This window comes from Simochromis diagramma, unplaced genomic scaffold (genome assembly GCF_900408965.1).
Source record: "Simochromis diagramma unplaced genomic scaffold, fSimDia1.1 OVJJ01000284.1, whole genome shotgun sequence".
Lineage (NCBI taxonomy): Eukaryota > Metazoa > Chordata > Actinopteri > Cichliformes > Cichlidae > Simochromis > Simochromis diagramma.
This window is the reverse complement of record NW_024386871.1, coordinates 1,782,709-1,800,171: the sequence shown is the minus strand read 5'-3', so window position 1 is coordinate 1,800,171 and position 17,463 is coordinate 1,782,709. Positions and strand designations below refer to the sequence as shown.

General features: G+C 41.1%; 1 protein-coding gene across 3 annotated transcripts in view; it reads right to left on the bottom strand.

Moving 5' to 3' along the window:
- The window catches only part of pcsk5b (proprotein convertase subtilisin/kexin type 5b), an 81,010-nt gene that overhangs the window by 39,044 nt on the left and 24,503 nt on the right, over nt 1-17,463 (bottom strand). For all 3 annotated transcript variants that reach the window (XM_040031579.1, XM_040031577.1, XM_040031576.1), the window contains exons 6-11: nt 16,749-16,837; nt 14,934-15,106; nt 11,643-11,855; nt 9,995-10,095; nt 3,963-4,066; nt 1,860-1,977 (exon numbers count right to left, since the gene is read on the bottom strand). In XM_040031579.1, the coding sequence (XP_039887513.1) occupies nt 1,860-1,977; nt 3,963-4,066; nt 9,995-10,095; nt 11,643-11,855; nt 14,934-15,106; nt 16,749-16,837 (798 nt within the window). The remainder of the gene's footprint in view (nt 1-1,859; nt 1,978-3,962; nt 4,067-9,994; nt 10,096-11,642; nt 11,856-14,933; nt 15,107-16,748; nt 16,838-17,463) is intronic.

Here is a 17,463-nt window from a genome sequence, read left to right as displayed (position 1 = left end):
TAATTAAAAGCAGCACATGAGCAGCACACGTTTTCCTGAATGTGGAGAGGAAAATAATCTACGATAATCTTTCCATTTGTCCCTCATCTCTATCTGAGCGTTTCCATAATGGAAGTCTGAGCAGCTAATTGACGCAACTATTTTTACATAAAGTACAAAACAGAAACAACTGTTGGTGGTGAAGCAGATTAGATGGAGCGAATAACAGTGAACACTCTGAATGTCCGTTTTGATGACCGTTTGGAAAGCGGTCAGCGGTAACGTCTGGGGAGTCTGGAGCCGACAGAGCAGCTCTGCTCTATGACACCGCACAGATAGCTGAACCGTACGTGCTGGGACCGAGCAGATGCACGGCTGATTACCACCAGTCTGATTGCACTCGGATCATGCAGTTTTCCTGCTGCATACTCCAAGTGGTGCTGAGATCAGCTGCAGACAGACATTACCAAACGTGGTCAGAGGGGCCAGCCAGAGGGTGTGTGGGAGCACAGCAGTGAGGTGATGACTGCACTTATGTCGCAAGTTGCACTAGAAGCACAGAATACACGCCCAGAGAGATGTGGCAGCGAACTAACTGCACATGTGTGCCTGCTGTCGTCTTTTCTTTATTTTTAAACAAACTCTTTGGTTTATGGAGGAGGTCGTTTCGCTCCTTTTGGGACGAATCCAGATTTGAAAATGTGTCACAGATAAAACTTTTATGATTGTTTTGCCTTCACTTCAGAAGCAAAAAAACAACAACAATACAACGCCTTTTGTTTCTGGTGATTGCTTACTTTCTTCTTATTGTGGCTTAATGGAAGTGTTACTTCTGTTCAAAAACAATGCTTTAATCCCATTCACAGCACATATATTTCTCCATTACCCACCAGTAAGGATTGCTTAACACAACAGCCTCCGACAGGAGTTAGACTTTACATAAGCCTCGTATGGGCTGGCTTGTGCACTGGTGCAGAACAGACAGAATGACAGTGATAATGGTGCAGTCGCTGGCCACTGAGCCTTCAACTGAAAGCAAACCAGTTCGGGGCCCAAGTTCAGCCAGCCTGCCTAACACAGAACAGAGCTCAGGCTTCCAGCTGCATCAAGAATAACAAGTTGTGAAGCCCTGGCTCTCTCTATGCAAGTGTGTGCACATATGCGTGTGTGTGTGTGTGTGTATACACATAGTAAAGGTCTTATGTGAGAACCACCCTGCCAGAACTAATGCTTGGCCCCTATCAAGGTACAGCTTGCACAACTGCACTCTGAAACACATGCCAGTGCAAAACACCAGAGAGAGAAAGAAATAAGAAAGAAAAAAGAAAGACAGTACAACTGAGAGGGGGGAACAGATTGAAACAAAGAGTGGGGGCGGCAGGGGCTCTCACAACAGCTTACAAAATCTGACTTAGCCAGAATGAAAGCATATTTAATGAGACTTGTTGGTATATGAGGACACTAGATGGGATCAGATTCCTTTGTGTCATAGAAACTGTACATATACATATACTCTTTTAACAAATCACCCTAGCAGTAGACATCCATGATTATTTAATGCAGGAACACCAAGCTTTTAATTTAATTGGCGAAATTTTAAAGCTCTTTTAAAACTGTTGCTACAAAGCTGGAGTGATCCAGCTTTGTAGCAACAGTTGGGGGAGGCTGTTTCCCGTATCCCATGCTTCCTTAGGGATCATTTTGGAATACCAACTACGAACATCGCTCATCAGCTTACAGAGTTTAATGATGCTTTTGTGACTGAACGGAGTAAAATTCCTGCAGCCAGGTTCCCAAAGTCTGATCTCGAATCTGCTTCAAGTGTTTTGTCCACATACTTATGACTTATAAGAGATTATGCAACCTGCCTTATGTTTTACCTGATTTGTCGGTCTGCACTCTCCACACAAACATGTTGAGTGGGAACTTGCTTCCATCGCTCCGCCTCCTTCACCATCGCCTCGGCATCCATCAGGCCGAAACCATACAGGTGGCTGACTGCAGGAAAAAGCAGAAAGTCACAGGTAGTCAGGCCGATTTATTCGATTGTTTTTGGCTACGAACAGTTTGTCAGAAGAGGGTTACATCTTAAAGCTCCTTAAGAAGATTTTGCGTTTTTAAGCAGCCACAGTACAACATCGGCGTCAACATCCTTTTACAGAATCTGGCCTCACTGGGTAGCACCAGGTTGGACAAAAGAGGGGTTTGTTTGAGTCACTGTTGCCTTCCTATCAGGTCAAAGCAGTCTGACCAGTCCTCTCTGACACCAACAAGGTATTTTTACCCAGACAACTACCACTCCCTGGATATTTTCTCTTTTTTGAAGCACTACGCCACATTCAAAGTCACCTAGCTCCTGTTTTTTGTTTTTAAACCATCGGTCAATCTCATAACCAGTCTTCAAATGACCATAATAAAAGGCAAGCGGTTTCAGAAAGAAGAGAAGATGACTTTTGAGGTTATGTCTGATGTGTCACAGTAGCACAAAGCTTTCACCAAGTACGGGTGTCTGAAGACAAACAACAAAAAGAAAAAAGAAAAAAAAATAGCTCCATCTAAATTTTACGTGCTTCACATAACCATAGCTCCTCAACAATTTTGGTCTAGCGGGAAAATTCAGATGCTTCCTGACAGATGAGAATTAGTCCAGACGCCCTCTATAACACTTGGGTGATAAAGGGTTAAATCACCTTGTTCCTCATTGTGATGCTCATTGTGAACTTCAGCAGGTCATCTTAACCACACCTACACCTCAAAACTGAGCATGTGATTGCCCGATTAAATATGTTAATGTGTTCATGAAGAGGTGTGCCTAATACAGTGGCCGATGAGTGTAGTTGCTTTTAGAGTCCTACAATTGTTGCCTGAGAAGAATCAGAACGTGTCAACCAAAGTGAAACTCTTATCACGTACGTTTTAAATGCCCCTCTTAGTCAGAAAAGAGTTAGAAAAAAATAAGACTGCTTATATGTACAGCTAATCAAATATGAATTCCTTTCATACTTCCTCACCCCTCCTCCTCTCCTCTGTCACTTGGAAAATCTCCAGGCACACTGGGCCTGCAGCTTGGCTGACCCTTAGTTCTCCCTCTCTTGGTTTCTCTCCAACACACACACGCACACACACAATAATACACACACACACACACACACACACACAGGTACGCACTCAAAGTTACAAAATAGCACCCACCACATGGACCCTGACAGATGGCAGCTGGCAGCGCCGTACTTAAGCAAGCAAGAACAAGACATTTTTGGAAACTTCTCATCAGCCGCCTTCAGAATAATCTAATAAAAATATACATTTTCACAATGCAATAATTGGTTAGTTAAGATAAGATAAGATCTGCTGAAAAAGAAATTCCTGACATCATCCTCCTGTGTTCAAACTGATCTGATTTTTCTAACACAGAGCTGTTACGTTTCCTTTTTACCTTTACCGTCAGCTCCACCTGTTAGAGAAACAGCTCAAAGGAAGCTTTATGTGAAAGCTCTACTGGCTCCGTTCTGTGTAACATTTATTTGTTTGTTTGATATTCTGGCGGTATGAAACGAAGAAGCGCAGATTCCCAGCAGTAAATCAAAAGCCTCAAACAAATATCAAACACTTCTAGGGGGGGCAAAAAGTCAGCTTTATAAAGACAAATTCCAATTAAGTTAAATCAACTTTATTTCAAAGACGTTTTTTAATGATTATCACCCATCCAGACTTCAAACACCGCTCAGTGAACTTCTTGAAAATTAATTAAAATCAGTCACATAGGACTTGTAACCGATTATTTTTATTGTGTAGAGGGCACTGATAAGATATTGAAATTCAATGTGGTTCATGGTTGAGAAAACACTGTGGTAGATGGTCTGAATTCATAAGCAGATATATTTCGATGCTCTCTTTTTGAGCAAGAAGTAAACAGGTTTGGATGCAACAGAGATTCAAGAATTTTACTGCTTTCATTTACGTCTGAGTGAGTGAGTGTTTACCATTGTAACCAGCAGCATTCGTCTTCCAGTCAGGAGCGCTGAGGTGTCCGGCTCTAGAGGTTTTCACAATGATATGCTGAACGTCTCTCCATGATAGCAGAGGACTAGCAGAGGAAAACACAAATAAAAAGAAATCCATCGATTTATTAACGAAAAAAAGAAGAAGAAACTTTGCTTAGCTGTCCTACACTACCGCTAAATATTTGAACTGCCTTCACAAAAGCAGGAAGTTATCCAGGAATGATAACGTTGATTAGACATTAAAAAAGGCAGAATGGAGATAAAGACAGACAGATCTTTGTTGTGAGAGTTAACAATCAGACATCATCGTGGCGGGGAGGGGAGGAAGAGGCGGCCGTTGGCTAGATGAAAGGAACGTTGGGAAAAACAAATCCAGTACAAAAGGTGAAGCGGGTTAAAAAAAAAAAAAAAACAAAGCAGAAAGACGAAATGTAGGTAAAGAAAAATGAATATACAGTAGGTGGAAAATTACTGAGAGAGAAAATTACAGAGGGCGTAGATGGAGGGCATAGATGCTTGTTCCATCTCTAGTTTCTTAGATCTCACGTGAGATCCATTACAGGATGGCAGCCATGTGTCTCAACTCCTTTGATGTCCAAATGTTACATTAAAGGAAAAAAAACCAGGAAGAAGTGGGTCACCAAGTTTCCTGGGATTCCCTTCCATCTCATATGCTGGCCAGATGCTCTGTTCTCTCCCCTCATGTCACTCCCTCACCATCTGAGACCTCCAGAATTTGCAATTCTCCAAAGCTTTTGACCTAAAACTATGATTTTAGGCTTTCAACCTCACATTTTAGTGTTAGAGCCTAACAAAATAGACAGATATCTGCCCCAATTTCGGGCAGATATAGACAGGAACGAGGCTTGTTGAGTTGCTAACATTAGAGGAGCTACCTGCGGTCTGTGAAACCTGCTGTACAGAGTTTTGTTTCACCGCCAACTGGCTATGCCTGTGATATATGCCTCCAAGGAGGAAAGCAACACCAATGGTAACCTGTGTTTGTCGCTAATGGCTTACTTATTAGAATGAATGCAAGATAGATTAACTCTTCCTAACGGTTTACCTCGTATACTTATTCATCCTGATAGTGCACCAATCAGGCCTGGCAAACAAAACATTGTGTAACAAACCAGCATAGCAAATAAATAAATAAATATAGATAAAATTTTAAAAAAACAACCAAGTACAACCAAGCCACAGAGGAGGTGCTAGCGGCTGGTGCTGTGCGACTCGAATGTAAACAAATGACCCCCACTGTAGCGCTTGCTAGCTGTGCTCCACATGACAGAAAGAGCAAACAGTGACAAACTGACGCTTGCTTGCAGGACTATAAGCAGTTCGTTAAAAAGCTCCAACATCCCAGGTAGAAAATATTTGTGGGTTTTATTGTGTGACAATTTTGTTAGAAGTTTGAGCTACTGTAGTTACTGCTAATCACAAGCGTCATGCAGCTGTTTTAATTTCCAGGTAAAAACACTACACTAGACTGCTGCTGGCAGCTTGTTTCAATAGATTCACACTTTAAATGTTGAAGTGTGTCAGTGGTAACAGAAGCTCATTGATAAAGAAAGACAGGAAATGTCTTTTAATTACTCACATTTATAAAGTTACTGCCTACAAGCTAAAAGCATTGATAAAACATTCACTACATTTTTAAATATTCATTCAGAAATATTGTTACTGCTAATTTTCTTAAAATGTGATATAATTTGGGGGCCATATTGTCTACCCCCCTAGCCCTATTGGAACCCAAAAAAACACAACAACCAGCTGATCCAAGCAGGGCAGAGCATAAACAAGAAAATAAAAAAAACTTTAAAAATAAAATACATGTGATGAATGTTTATGTTTCATGTGTCTCATCAGGAACAAAAAGATTTTTTAACATCCAATTTTTTTAAGTCTTAAAAATTCCACACTCGTCAGGTTCCAACTTGGACCCAAGCAAACCCTAGAATACTTACTTAAAAATAAATAAATAAAAAAAATCTTTTAAGAGCTTAGAAAAAAAAAAAAATCTGTCCAGCATTTCTTTCTTTCAAAACACTGATTTAATATAAAAGATGGACACAGTTTCTGGGTCTGATCAGTAAAACCAGACACTTGGATGAGAAATTATTTGAAGCATCCTGCTTATGTTCAATTTCAACAATCGCCAAAAATGTATCTTTGTTTCTCCTCTGATACGTCGACTTCTACCTCCATCTTTGCTGCTGAGGAATCCTCCCATAGATTTTAATTTCAGATTCTTTGACTTTGAACACCCCTCTAATAATGTCTCTAGTAGTAGCGCCTTAAACCTGCATTATTTATGATTGCCAGCAGAGGTTGAACCCCCTGATTGGTTAGCATCTTAGAAAATCTCCCCTCTGCCCCCTGTCATAAGAGCTCAATAAATAATCTCCTGATGGGTTAATGGGTCTTTATCATCATTTTTGTGTCTTATTTAGTTCCAGTGTGATGTTTAGTTCGTGAATTATGGCCCAAATTGGAGTAAAGTAGGTGATAAATTATGTTATGGTTTAGGGCAAGGCTCCATCGTGATTGGCAAGTCTCTACTATATGAGCAGGAAGTGTCAATGAGCATCTCAGTCAGATCCACCCTTTAGAAAGCACGTTAGGCACAAAGCATCAAGATGGTGTTCAAATTCCTCAGCTCGAGGTCTTAAGACAGGACTTCACTAACCTACAGCTAACACCACGGGAAATATAATCAAATTCACTTAGTTATAAGAGTTTATAGTTTAAGCACTTTTTGCTGGACATGAGAACGATTAGACAAAAAAAAAAAAGGAGATTTTACAACACATTTTCTCTTTTTTTCCTCTTTTTAAATTTCTAATAAAATCCAGAGAAAAGAAATCCCCACAATGCCAAGAATGCAACAAGACATTTACAAGCTGTTACACATGCCCAGAACTCACTAATGCTCTCGATGAGACCAGACTTGTAATTGTAGAACAGACCTAATGTCTTAAAATAAAGTCAAGTAAGAAATAAATAAGGGATGGCAGCACAAATAAGTCCAATGAAAAGTCAGAATAATTAATGGTCAGATCAATATTAATAGGCTTAGCTGCCAGTGTGTAATTATGGGTCCATAAATGTTTTATGGTCATTAATTAAAAGTGACTTTGGCATCGTTATCTAGGCCATGACTGCCTTCCCATAAACAAGCCAATACTAATTAATGGAACAGCTCACATGCTGGGGGAAACCAGCAGCAAATCAGACATCTAATATAGGTTTCTTGGTGCTTCTCTCAAGCGTAATTATGGCTGAAAACACACAGGGGCAATCTGAAGGGAGACAGCTAAGAGCACAGTGACAGAAGAACGAGAAGTGGGTGAAGCAAAACACTAAGACTCCATCTATTTTCTACTCTTACTTCAGTCCAGTGATACAGTTTTTCATGCCACTTTCTTTAATTTTAAATCTGAAAATGTAGGGGGGAAAAAAACTGAAATCCATCTGTCCCTGTTTTGGTTTCTTAAAATCTCCCTGTAGATGAGGTTCATATGTCAGGCAGCTCATTCTCATTTCTTGTTCTTTCGTCAGTGAAGCCTTTCGTCTCCACGTTCACTCTCTCTAACGTTTCTCCATTTTAAGGACACAAAGCTTGCTTTAAAAAGCTTGCCGTGCTAAATCTAGCACTCACTGAAACATCTTAAACTTGGCAAAATCCACAGAGAACATCACATGGGGCAGTTTTCTGAAGTTTCCCATTCCAATCTTTGCTCATACCAACAAAGATTGCCTCAAAACGGAGATTGTAGTGAAGTCTAGCATAAGGGCATCTTGATGTGTTTATCACAGAGTTTGCTCGCCCTCATTCACCAGATAAGAGCTGATATGATCAGTACGAGACAGACTTTTTCTAAACCGTTTACCCTTTTCGTCTTTCATCCTATCCTTTTTGAATAAATAGGCATGGAGGGAGAAAAAAGATTTTGGAGGAGTAAGAACACAGAGCATTGTGACTATAGTAAAGGCAGAGAAAGTACCACAGAGACGACGTGAATGCCAGCAAAAGAAGAAAGCAGGCAGACAAGAAACAGTGTGTGATAATCTTGTTGAGGAAACAGGCTTATGTGTCCAGCACTGCCTGGAAACGGAGAATATTTTCTACAGGGAGGATTTGGATTGGATTATCCAGGTTAAACGAAGTGACCTCAGCTAACTGAGCTGCTCAACATGTGATGATGGGCCTAATTCAGAGTCTCTGCACCTGCACTGTTTCCAATTCATGAATGTATCACACACTGAGCCCCTCAACAGGTTTAAAGTGAGAACAGGCCAGCACAGAGCACCCAGGGCTTTGAGAAGACATGAACGCTTAACTGAAACCAACTGGGGGAAAAAAACAAAGAAAAACCTGTTTGTTCTTAATATCTGTCTCCTATTTTTCTCATCTCGCTTCTTCACATTGGCACTTTAGTCAAATCTAAAAAGAAAATAAAAAGTCCCCGGGAAAAAGACGCCCAAAATGTCCCTATCTGCTTGTTACAAATAGCTTAAAAATCCAGTAAATCTTTAGTGTTGACCTTATTCTGCCAAATTAATTTAGCTGGCACAGTTTGGGTCCACCTGACCTGTTATGGCTCGGTCACACTAGTAGAATGAGATTGGATGTAAGTGTGGTTGCAATCACTCTCACACAGGTCGACAAAGGTTTGCAAATAACTATTGTCCAATTTATTTTTTAACAAAAAGTGTGCTAACATGCTAACATGTTGAGTGTGTTGTCTGCTTCTAATTGTGGACTCAATTCAACTGGTTGCCAACTGCTTGTATTCTTTATATACTTGGATATAAAAAGCTGAAGGTTGCTGAGCACCTGTGTCATTCTGCAGCAGCTGTGTCACTATTTGTGGAGGAATTTCTAAATTTTTGCTTCACATCTGTGGGCTTTGAACTGGGCTCTGAATGTAAGTAGTTTATGTGAATGCCTGTGTATGCAGACACAAAGAGATGTTTACCTTATCATGGTTAAATCTCTATATTATTGCAAAAAGAAAAAAAATGCAGATAACGTGACACAAACTGACAGCAGACTGATTGTCTTATTGCCGTTTGGTCACCTTCACTATCACACACCAGCGTAGTCACAGACCTGGTCCCCATCTTCAAAGCAACCGTTTCAAAAGCAGCGAGATCCAAGTTTGCTGCACACTGTTGCAAAAATTTTGGTTGTGCTGCCATCTCACTGTTAATGCAGCATTAGGGAGAGGTCATTACAAGGTCATTACAAATACAAAGTTGTTTACAGTGATAACGCCTCCATCAACAGGGCACGAGGGGGTGACCGAACACACCAGCTCTCCAGATTTAAACCTGAAGGGGAGATTTTAAACCAATGTGTTTGGAAGCACTCTTCTAATGAGGGAATGTGCTCATCCATCCAGCAGAATCAATGCCAAGGTCTACTGGATTTTCTTTTAATTTGTCACATATCTGTGGATGTTCAACGCAAATTTCTGACAGTCAAACAGGCTTTACAGCAGCTAACAAGCATCCTGTATTCATGCATTTTTTTCACCACAACGCACACTCACAAATATGCTGAGCTTAAAGTGCAGAAGCAGCAAATGTGAATGCATCACTGAACGGATGAAAGTTTATTGCACATTCAAAAACAGGCACACGCGTTTTTTTCTGGCCCACCGTCCAACAGTAAGTTTACACGTCACTAGATGTGCCGCTGAAACTGAAAACAAGCAGATGATCTGTTATCCAGTATGACCTCATCTTGTAAAACTCTTTACAGCTTCACAAATGTGGGCTGATAAAAAGAAAGACAGCATTTCCGTGTAATTAAATGCATCTGTCCTGCTGACTCTGACAAAAAACAAAGGAAAAAAATAAAAATAAAAAAAATAAAAAAAAGAAGCGAGCAACTTCACGTGGTGCCTTTTACACACCAAAACAGGCCAGAGGACACGAAGGCATTAGAAGGTGAGCACAGGGCAAAGGGATGAAGTGAAAGGATGAGGTTAAGTGGATCTTACTTTGCCTCCAGGGCCAAAGCAATTATCGCGGCAGCCATGGGAGCCGAGGCTGACGTCCCTGTGTGACTGTCTGTACACCGATGCCTCAGGTCTGTTGTGATCTGTGGAAAGAGAAGTGAAGAGAGTCAGAGGCAACAAAGAGACAGGCGCAGGATGATGAATCAACGTCAAAGATGATAAAAGAGAGGATGAGGAATCAGAAAGCCGTAAGCAAACAATGAAGGAAACCATGAGAAGGGCATTACAGAGGTGGAGGAAAGGAATCAACAATGACCGTACCGGGAAGACCAGAGGGAGAAAAAGACGGGAAGAGATTGAAGTCATGAGGATCAGCAGGATTTAGACACACCTGAAACTCTTTAAACTACCATTCCAGCTTTGATACGCTGCCTTTCTATAGATAACGCACACGCACACACGCACACACACAGACACTCAACACGCAAGCACACAAAATCACCAGATTCACAGGGAATAAGTTTAGTGTTAAAGAAGAAAGGAAAAACACTGTGTAAGAAGTATAAAGTAGCATAAAAACGTGTTATTAAAAAGCTGCATGTTCCCTTTGATTGTATGGACTTTAAGCAGCGAACTAGTCAGACAGCTTGACAGTCAGTTAGCCAAGGAAAGCCTGGCTAACTTCCAGTCTTAGCCCTCATCAAAGGACCTTTTCTGGACTGAAAAGTTTGGGGGATTATCTGAAGAGACACACACACATATACACGAGAACAGAATGTGGTTCAATAGTATTAGAGTCGACAGTATGTGCCCAAGTAGATATGCTGACACTCATATTTCAAATATATGAAGTTCTACTGTGAACAAAGAGTACACAGCCAGCGATAAATCATACACAGCATGCGTGTTCAGGGGTGTGTGTGTGTGTGTGTAGTAGCATCAGTATGAGGAATGCAACAAGACGCTGCCAGACAAGCCAACTCGAAGAGGCCAACAGGCACTGCTCATCCCAGCAGGTCAGCGGGACTGATGTGGTTGATCTGAGTTAAACAAGGCTACAAAACTGGACCTACAAGCACACACGCACGAGGCCAGGTTCATGTCAGTTTTTATCATGCTGCACCATACCTCCATCCATCCATCATTTAACTCTGTTAAAGGGGCAGCATTAAAGGCAGAGAAGCCTAAACCTCTCTTTCCCCATCCACCTCCTTCAGCTCTTTTGGGAGAAACAGATGTGTTCCCAAACTAGCTGAGAGAAATAACATCTGCAGCATGTCCTGGGCCCACCCTGGAGTCTCCTACCAGCAGGTCATGCCTGGAAATACTTCACCTGGGAGGTGCACAGGAGCCATGCTGTATGCTTATTTGAAATTATACTATACTGGGTTTTCCTCCATCTATCCAGCCATCCATGGCAGCAGACTGAGCAAAAGAGAAGGGGAAGACCAAAGCATTCCCAGGCCAGTCAAGATACATAATCCCTCCAGCATGTCCTGGGTCTACCCCAGTGCCTCCTCCTGGTAGGACATACCCAGAACACATCACCCAGGAGGCATCCTAGCCAGACGCTTACATCACCTAAACTGGATCATTTGGATGTGGACAAATAAATGTGTGGTGTTTGGTGCGTAACTGAAATCATCAGTCATCACCCATTGGTGCTTATTTTCCTTCACTCAGCACTTACAATCTTTCGGTCGTAGTTCTCCCCGCTGCTGTAAGTGGTGGTCAGTGTAGATGAGCACTCCTCCAGGTACCAGGGCTTGCGTCCGCTCTCAGCCGTGCTGGAGATGGAGATGGTGTAGATGGAATTGGTGTAGCCGTCACAGGAGCAGTGGTCTCTGCTGCGCCCGCCGTTTCCTGAAGCCCATACAAAGATGGAGCCGCGGCCCTTTCTCCCCTGACAGGAGAAGAAACAAGAGAAGGTTTTTATTAAAAGACTTCAAATTGTCTTAGTACTTGGAGGCAGTTGCTGCCCGCTAGACCTTTGGCTTTATTTTAAAATGATCTTTTAATGCATTTTAAAAATGAAAGCAATAGATTGAAGAATTGCTTGAAGAAAAAAGAAAAAAGAAATCTTTACCAGCAACAGCAAAAGAGCAGAAAAAGATCAGAGAGAAGCCAGACAGTTAAAGTCCTCAACGATCTTGTGGGTGTCTGGCAACAGAACTGATGTTATCTGATCCAAGTTTAGTAATCATAATGTTTTAACTGGCCAAATACTGTGGATGTGTGTGCCTGCCTCCCCCTAAAAAAAGAAAAAAAGATGCTGGCAATGCTTGGAGCCATGCTGTGTAAGTGAGGGTTTTTAGGATCTTGGACTGAGCGAGGTTCACTTCTGTCTTGTCACGTCACTGCAGCAGAGCATGCAGCATCGTTTACTGACTGACAGACGTTACTGGAAACTATTACGTTCGTTTTAAATTGCAATAATTGAGCTACAGGAAATGACATTAAAAAGATGCACGCTTTCCTGAACTGTACATTGCATTGTATGACGTCTGAAGTCTGACTACACTTCATTAGTAAAAACTATAAACTTAAATTTGTCAAATACTTTGTATGATTAAAAGGAATTGCATATCAACAGTAACTCAGGCTCTTCAATTCCCTTAATTCCACATTTTCTACCCTTCAACTCAGTTTTTGTTGCTTCTTGTTACTTTTTTTACGCACCGTCTTTCCCCTCTACTCAACATTTCCATTTTGTTACATCCTAGAGAAAGATACTGTGTTTTGCTTAGTATTCTGTGGCTTTTCTTTGAAATTGCCATGTAAACATCAAAGCAGTCACATTATAATGTGAAAAGAAAGCACTGAACAAATACAGACGACAGATCACTGGCATTGCTTGGCAGAAAGGAAGCCTTCACGACTTCAAGACGGGAAGTTTTTTATGTGCATGTTTTCCAGATTTTAGGCCCTGGTTACATGGGCGTAGAGAGACCGCCTCAACCATCTGAAAACAACCGGTTATAAGTAAACTGCATTCTTCGACTGACTGGTCAGTGGGTGCTGGAGGTTGCTGCCAGTGGCTGTGAAATCAGCTCCCGAAGCCTGAGCCATGCAGGCAAGTCAGAGACCTGTCAGTTCCTCCCTCCCTGCCAACCACTGATCGCTAAAGCAAAGTATGCATCCACTGCAGCACCGTATACCTCTTTGTGACGAATTTTATTCAGCAACTGCTAGCAGCCATTCATCAGCCAGTAAGGAAATACTTTTTTCCCCCCTATGTGACCAGAGTTTGCCACAGGACATAAACATAACACAAACCGAAAATACAAATCTTGATGTTCAGAACATTTAAAAAAAAAAAAAAAAAAAAAAATCCCAGTCGTATTCAGAAAATCTTCCTAATGGAGAGCCCATGTTAAGGGTGAGCCTCACACTCACATTAATACAATTTTGCCTCAGTTTTTTCTTTTGACTATTTCAGTTAGAAGGTATACTTCCACATTTGTTCAAACTAATTTTGATCTACACCGCGAACCCAGCGGAGACACGCTGAGGATGTCACAGTCAAAGTTCAGCCAGGAGTCAGCAGAAGAGATCTCTGACAAACACACAGGTGCTAAAATTCACAACGTTTGTCAAGACACACTTGCACAATAAGCGCACTCACACACACAGACACACACAGACATAGAGCCAGGAATAAAAGGTAGAATGGAGTTCTTCAAAAGGGGGCTTCTGTCAGGCAGCGATAAGCGAGCGAAGCCCTCTGTGAAGGGAGGGTATCAGACAGGAGCAAATGCTGACAGATGAGAGGGACGGAGAGCGCTTTGAAGAGCAGTTATGAAAAGAAAGAAGGGGACAAAGAATAAGAGAGGACGATGAAGGAGAGGAGAGAGGTGATACACGGGATAAACAGCATTCATAAGCAGCTGAGAAAAATAAAAAAGCAATACCTCCACAAATAACCTTGATTAAAAGTTCTATTCATTAAAAAAATAACTGATCGAGTCAAATTAAAACAGCACTTCAGAAAACTATTGAAAAAAAAAATCTGCAAATGTGTTAATGGGATTTCCCTCTTACAAAATATACACAGGCAGTCTAATTAACACCTAAAACAACAATTCCCATTCAAACAATCGCATTTAAACTGGGACAAGCCAGGGTATCTCCCCACAGCTGTCAGTGTTATTTCTAACACCTTGGCTCTCTGTGATAAACTGCCACTTCAAGATATGCACAAGTACTTGTTACACTCACAAACATGCCATTTCCACTCGGGCTCAAACTGTTGGTGGGCATGCAAGGACACATGTGCCCTACCCATACCAGTGGGACAGATATCCCCCTCACTTCACCTCATGTTAAAGGCCAGCCTGTCATCAACAGGCTGGCCTGTTCTTCTAACACTCACAGCCTGTTCCATCACTCTTTTCCTTCTCTCCCTTCCTTCCTGTTTTGCGACAGGAGCCTTTCGTTTTCATCTTCTAGAGTCAAGTCTGAAAAAGGTCCATATAACCGCTGACCAGCCCCACCGATTCCCCTCCCTCCCTGGATCACCCCTCAAAAGGTCAACATCTGCTTGCCCAGAATGGAAACAGCCACCTAAAGTAAACTTTTAATGTTAATGAGCACATTTGTGAGACATAACCAGTAAATGACTTCACCCCACTTAACCTCTGATATTGCTTTTTCACTCCACTCAGCCGACATCACAACACCAGCTTGCAGTTATGCAAAACAGGCTATGAATATGTAAATGAATATATGCTAATAGAGCAGAGCTGCTCTCTAATGTCCGGAGGAGCTTCACAGGTAGAGATAGCCTGGGATAGCAGAGATAGCAGCTTAGACTACAATTATATTAGCGTGAAATGCACATCTGCTTTGAGTGTGTCTTTGTGTGTGTGTTTACATCTTTTCTTGCCACATGAATACTAATGCCAAAGTCCTGTTTAAACAATGAATCACATGTTTACTTGTCTCTACATGTATACGAGAGTCCATGTGTACGTGTACCCACCGTGCGGATGCCATTGTCAAAGGCCTGCCTGGCCAGAGTTGCTGGTCCATCCACGGTCTTTCCGTCATCATCGGGTCCCCAGCTGGCACTATAGATGTCGATGTGCTGTGGGTTCAAGCTAAGAGATCTGGCCTCCACCATGTCCGTTACATCTCCATCCAGCATTCGCACACCTGATGCATAAACACAGAAATAAAGCATGCATTTGATCAAGTTAGATCAATATCTCAAGAATCTACAGAATAAGCTATAATAAGAAGAAGAAGAAGAAAAAATAAAAAGTAAAAAGTTTGTAAAACCTCTATAATTTCAAGCATCTATTGAATTACTGCTCATAACACGTAGCCTGATTCTGTTTCAACAAACAACTGGTGAAAAAACAAAACTAATAACAGAAAAATAGCTGAACCTTCATTCAACACACCGATTACCGTAGTTTTCGGGTCATAAGCCGCTACTTTTTTCTTTGAACACTGCGGCTTATACTGACATGCGGCTAATGCATTTTTTTTTTTTCATGCGGCCAAAAACATTTTGCCTGGTAACAGTAGACCAATAAAATTGATAAGTAGTATATATACGGTATATATTTTTACGGGTTGTTAAGAGATGTAATGTTGTGTGTGCACTGTTCCGTAAAAAAACCATAAGCAATGTAATTTGTGTGTTACTGATACGTACGTATACTTAAAGGTAGCCATGTTACGGGCGCTGTTAGAGGGAAAAAAAGCATTTGCAGTATGTATTTTGTATGTTACCATAACGTTTATGTTACCTTACGGATTAAATTAAACGTTAAAAATCCTCACGTATAATATTTCTGTGTAAGTATCTCATATTACAAGTGAAACGCATACGGCTTAAAATCCGGTGCGACCTGTACAAGTACAAAATTGATTTTCTTTCTAAAATTAGAGCATGCAGCTTTTAATCAGGTGCGCTCTATAGTCCGGGATTTACGGTAATTACAGTTCAGGCTCTCAATGTGATGTGAACTCGAGTTATATCCTCTTTCAGCAACATCCTCCATGAAATAATTATTGGGGCTGCTTCTTTATACAACTTTGAATTCTTTATTCCCTCAGTGATTTTTAAGGCATCCATGAGATTAAATGCAAAGCAGCCCAAAACAATGATGCTTCCTCCACCATGCTTCACTGTGCGTTTGGTGTGCACAGTCAAAAGCTGAATAGGTCAAAGTTTTCTGGAACATCCAGAACAAGACATGATTCAGTGTTTTTGTTTTTATTTTTAAGAGCAGCTGACTCGAAATGGCTTATATGGCATAGTGGTGTTAAATGAGGCATGTTGAGCACAACGATTCATGTGTCACTAGTTAGTCATACTGTGTTCATCTATAATTGTAACTTGAAGGAAGATTTTTTTTAATGCAACATTAAAAATATTTGAAAATGTCATTAATAACATTTTTAAAGAATTAGGAGACACATATGTACAGCACATTTGTGCTACGATGTCCTTTGATGTCTAATGACATTTCAGTTGTCGGGTTTATAATGAATATAAACAGAAGCAGGTAATCTCTCGGTGAGATTATGATGTGCATGAGATATAAAAAAAACCCTAACATTTAGGGTGAGCCAGTAACTCTGCATAGGTTAATGACATTCACAAAAGTAGTGAAACCAGAAGAGACAAAGTTCAGCAGTGGCAGTTCTCTTCAGCATCCTTTGAAATGCATTAGAGGTTCTTAACTCTTAATGACACTAATAAATCCTTATGACGTAGGTCTCTGCTGAAAGAGATGTCATGTCAAACATTGTTGATAAAGTGCAAATATAACACATCGCTCACCTCCTATTCTGGCATTGTAGGCGATTCCCACAATGCAGTGGGAGTTGTTTGCAGCTGCAGCAACTTCACCCGCACACCGTGTGCCGTGTCTGGGGAAAGAGTGGGAATGAAGAAGCTTATTACAAAAATCTAAACACACACACACACACACACACACACACACACACACACACACACACACACACACACACACACACACACACACACCATGTAACTGAGCTGGAGAATGTCCCAGATGAGTAAATATATACACAAGCAGGATCACACACGCAAACCACCACATAAACATGCTGCATCTGAAGGGGAATCGACAGACGTGTAACCGCACTTTTTCATGGACAAATATGTACATTTCTGCTGAAGTCATCATAAACTATACGCTTGAAGTGTACAAATGTAAGAAACGCTACAAATATTTCTGCAATTCTTGTTTTTTCTTTTCCCTGACAGAGGATGAAAGAGTAGGTACTTCATCATTTGTAATACTATCAGGACAAATGTTTGGAGTAGTCAATGTCAATGCTCCCCAAATGCATGCACGCACACACAGGTCCTTTTGTGATATTTTCTGAGCACAGCATGCAAGTAATGTGCTCCCTACGAGCACACAGGAAATAAATGAAAAAAAAAATCTAGTATGTTAGACTGCTCACACTTCCTTTGACAGTTAAAAATACACACATGTACACACAAAAACACACACCAGGGTAACATT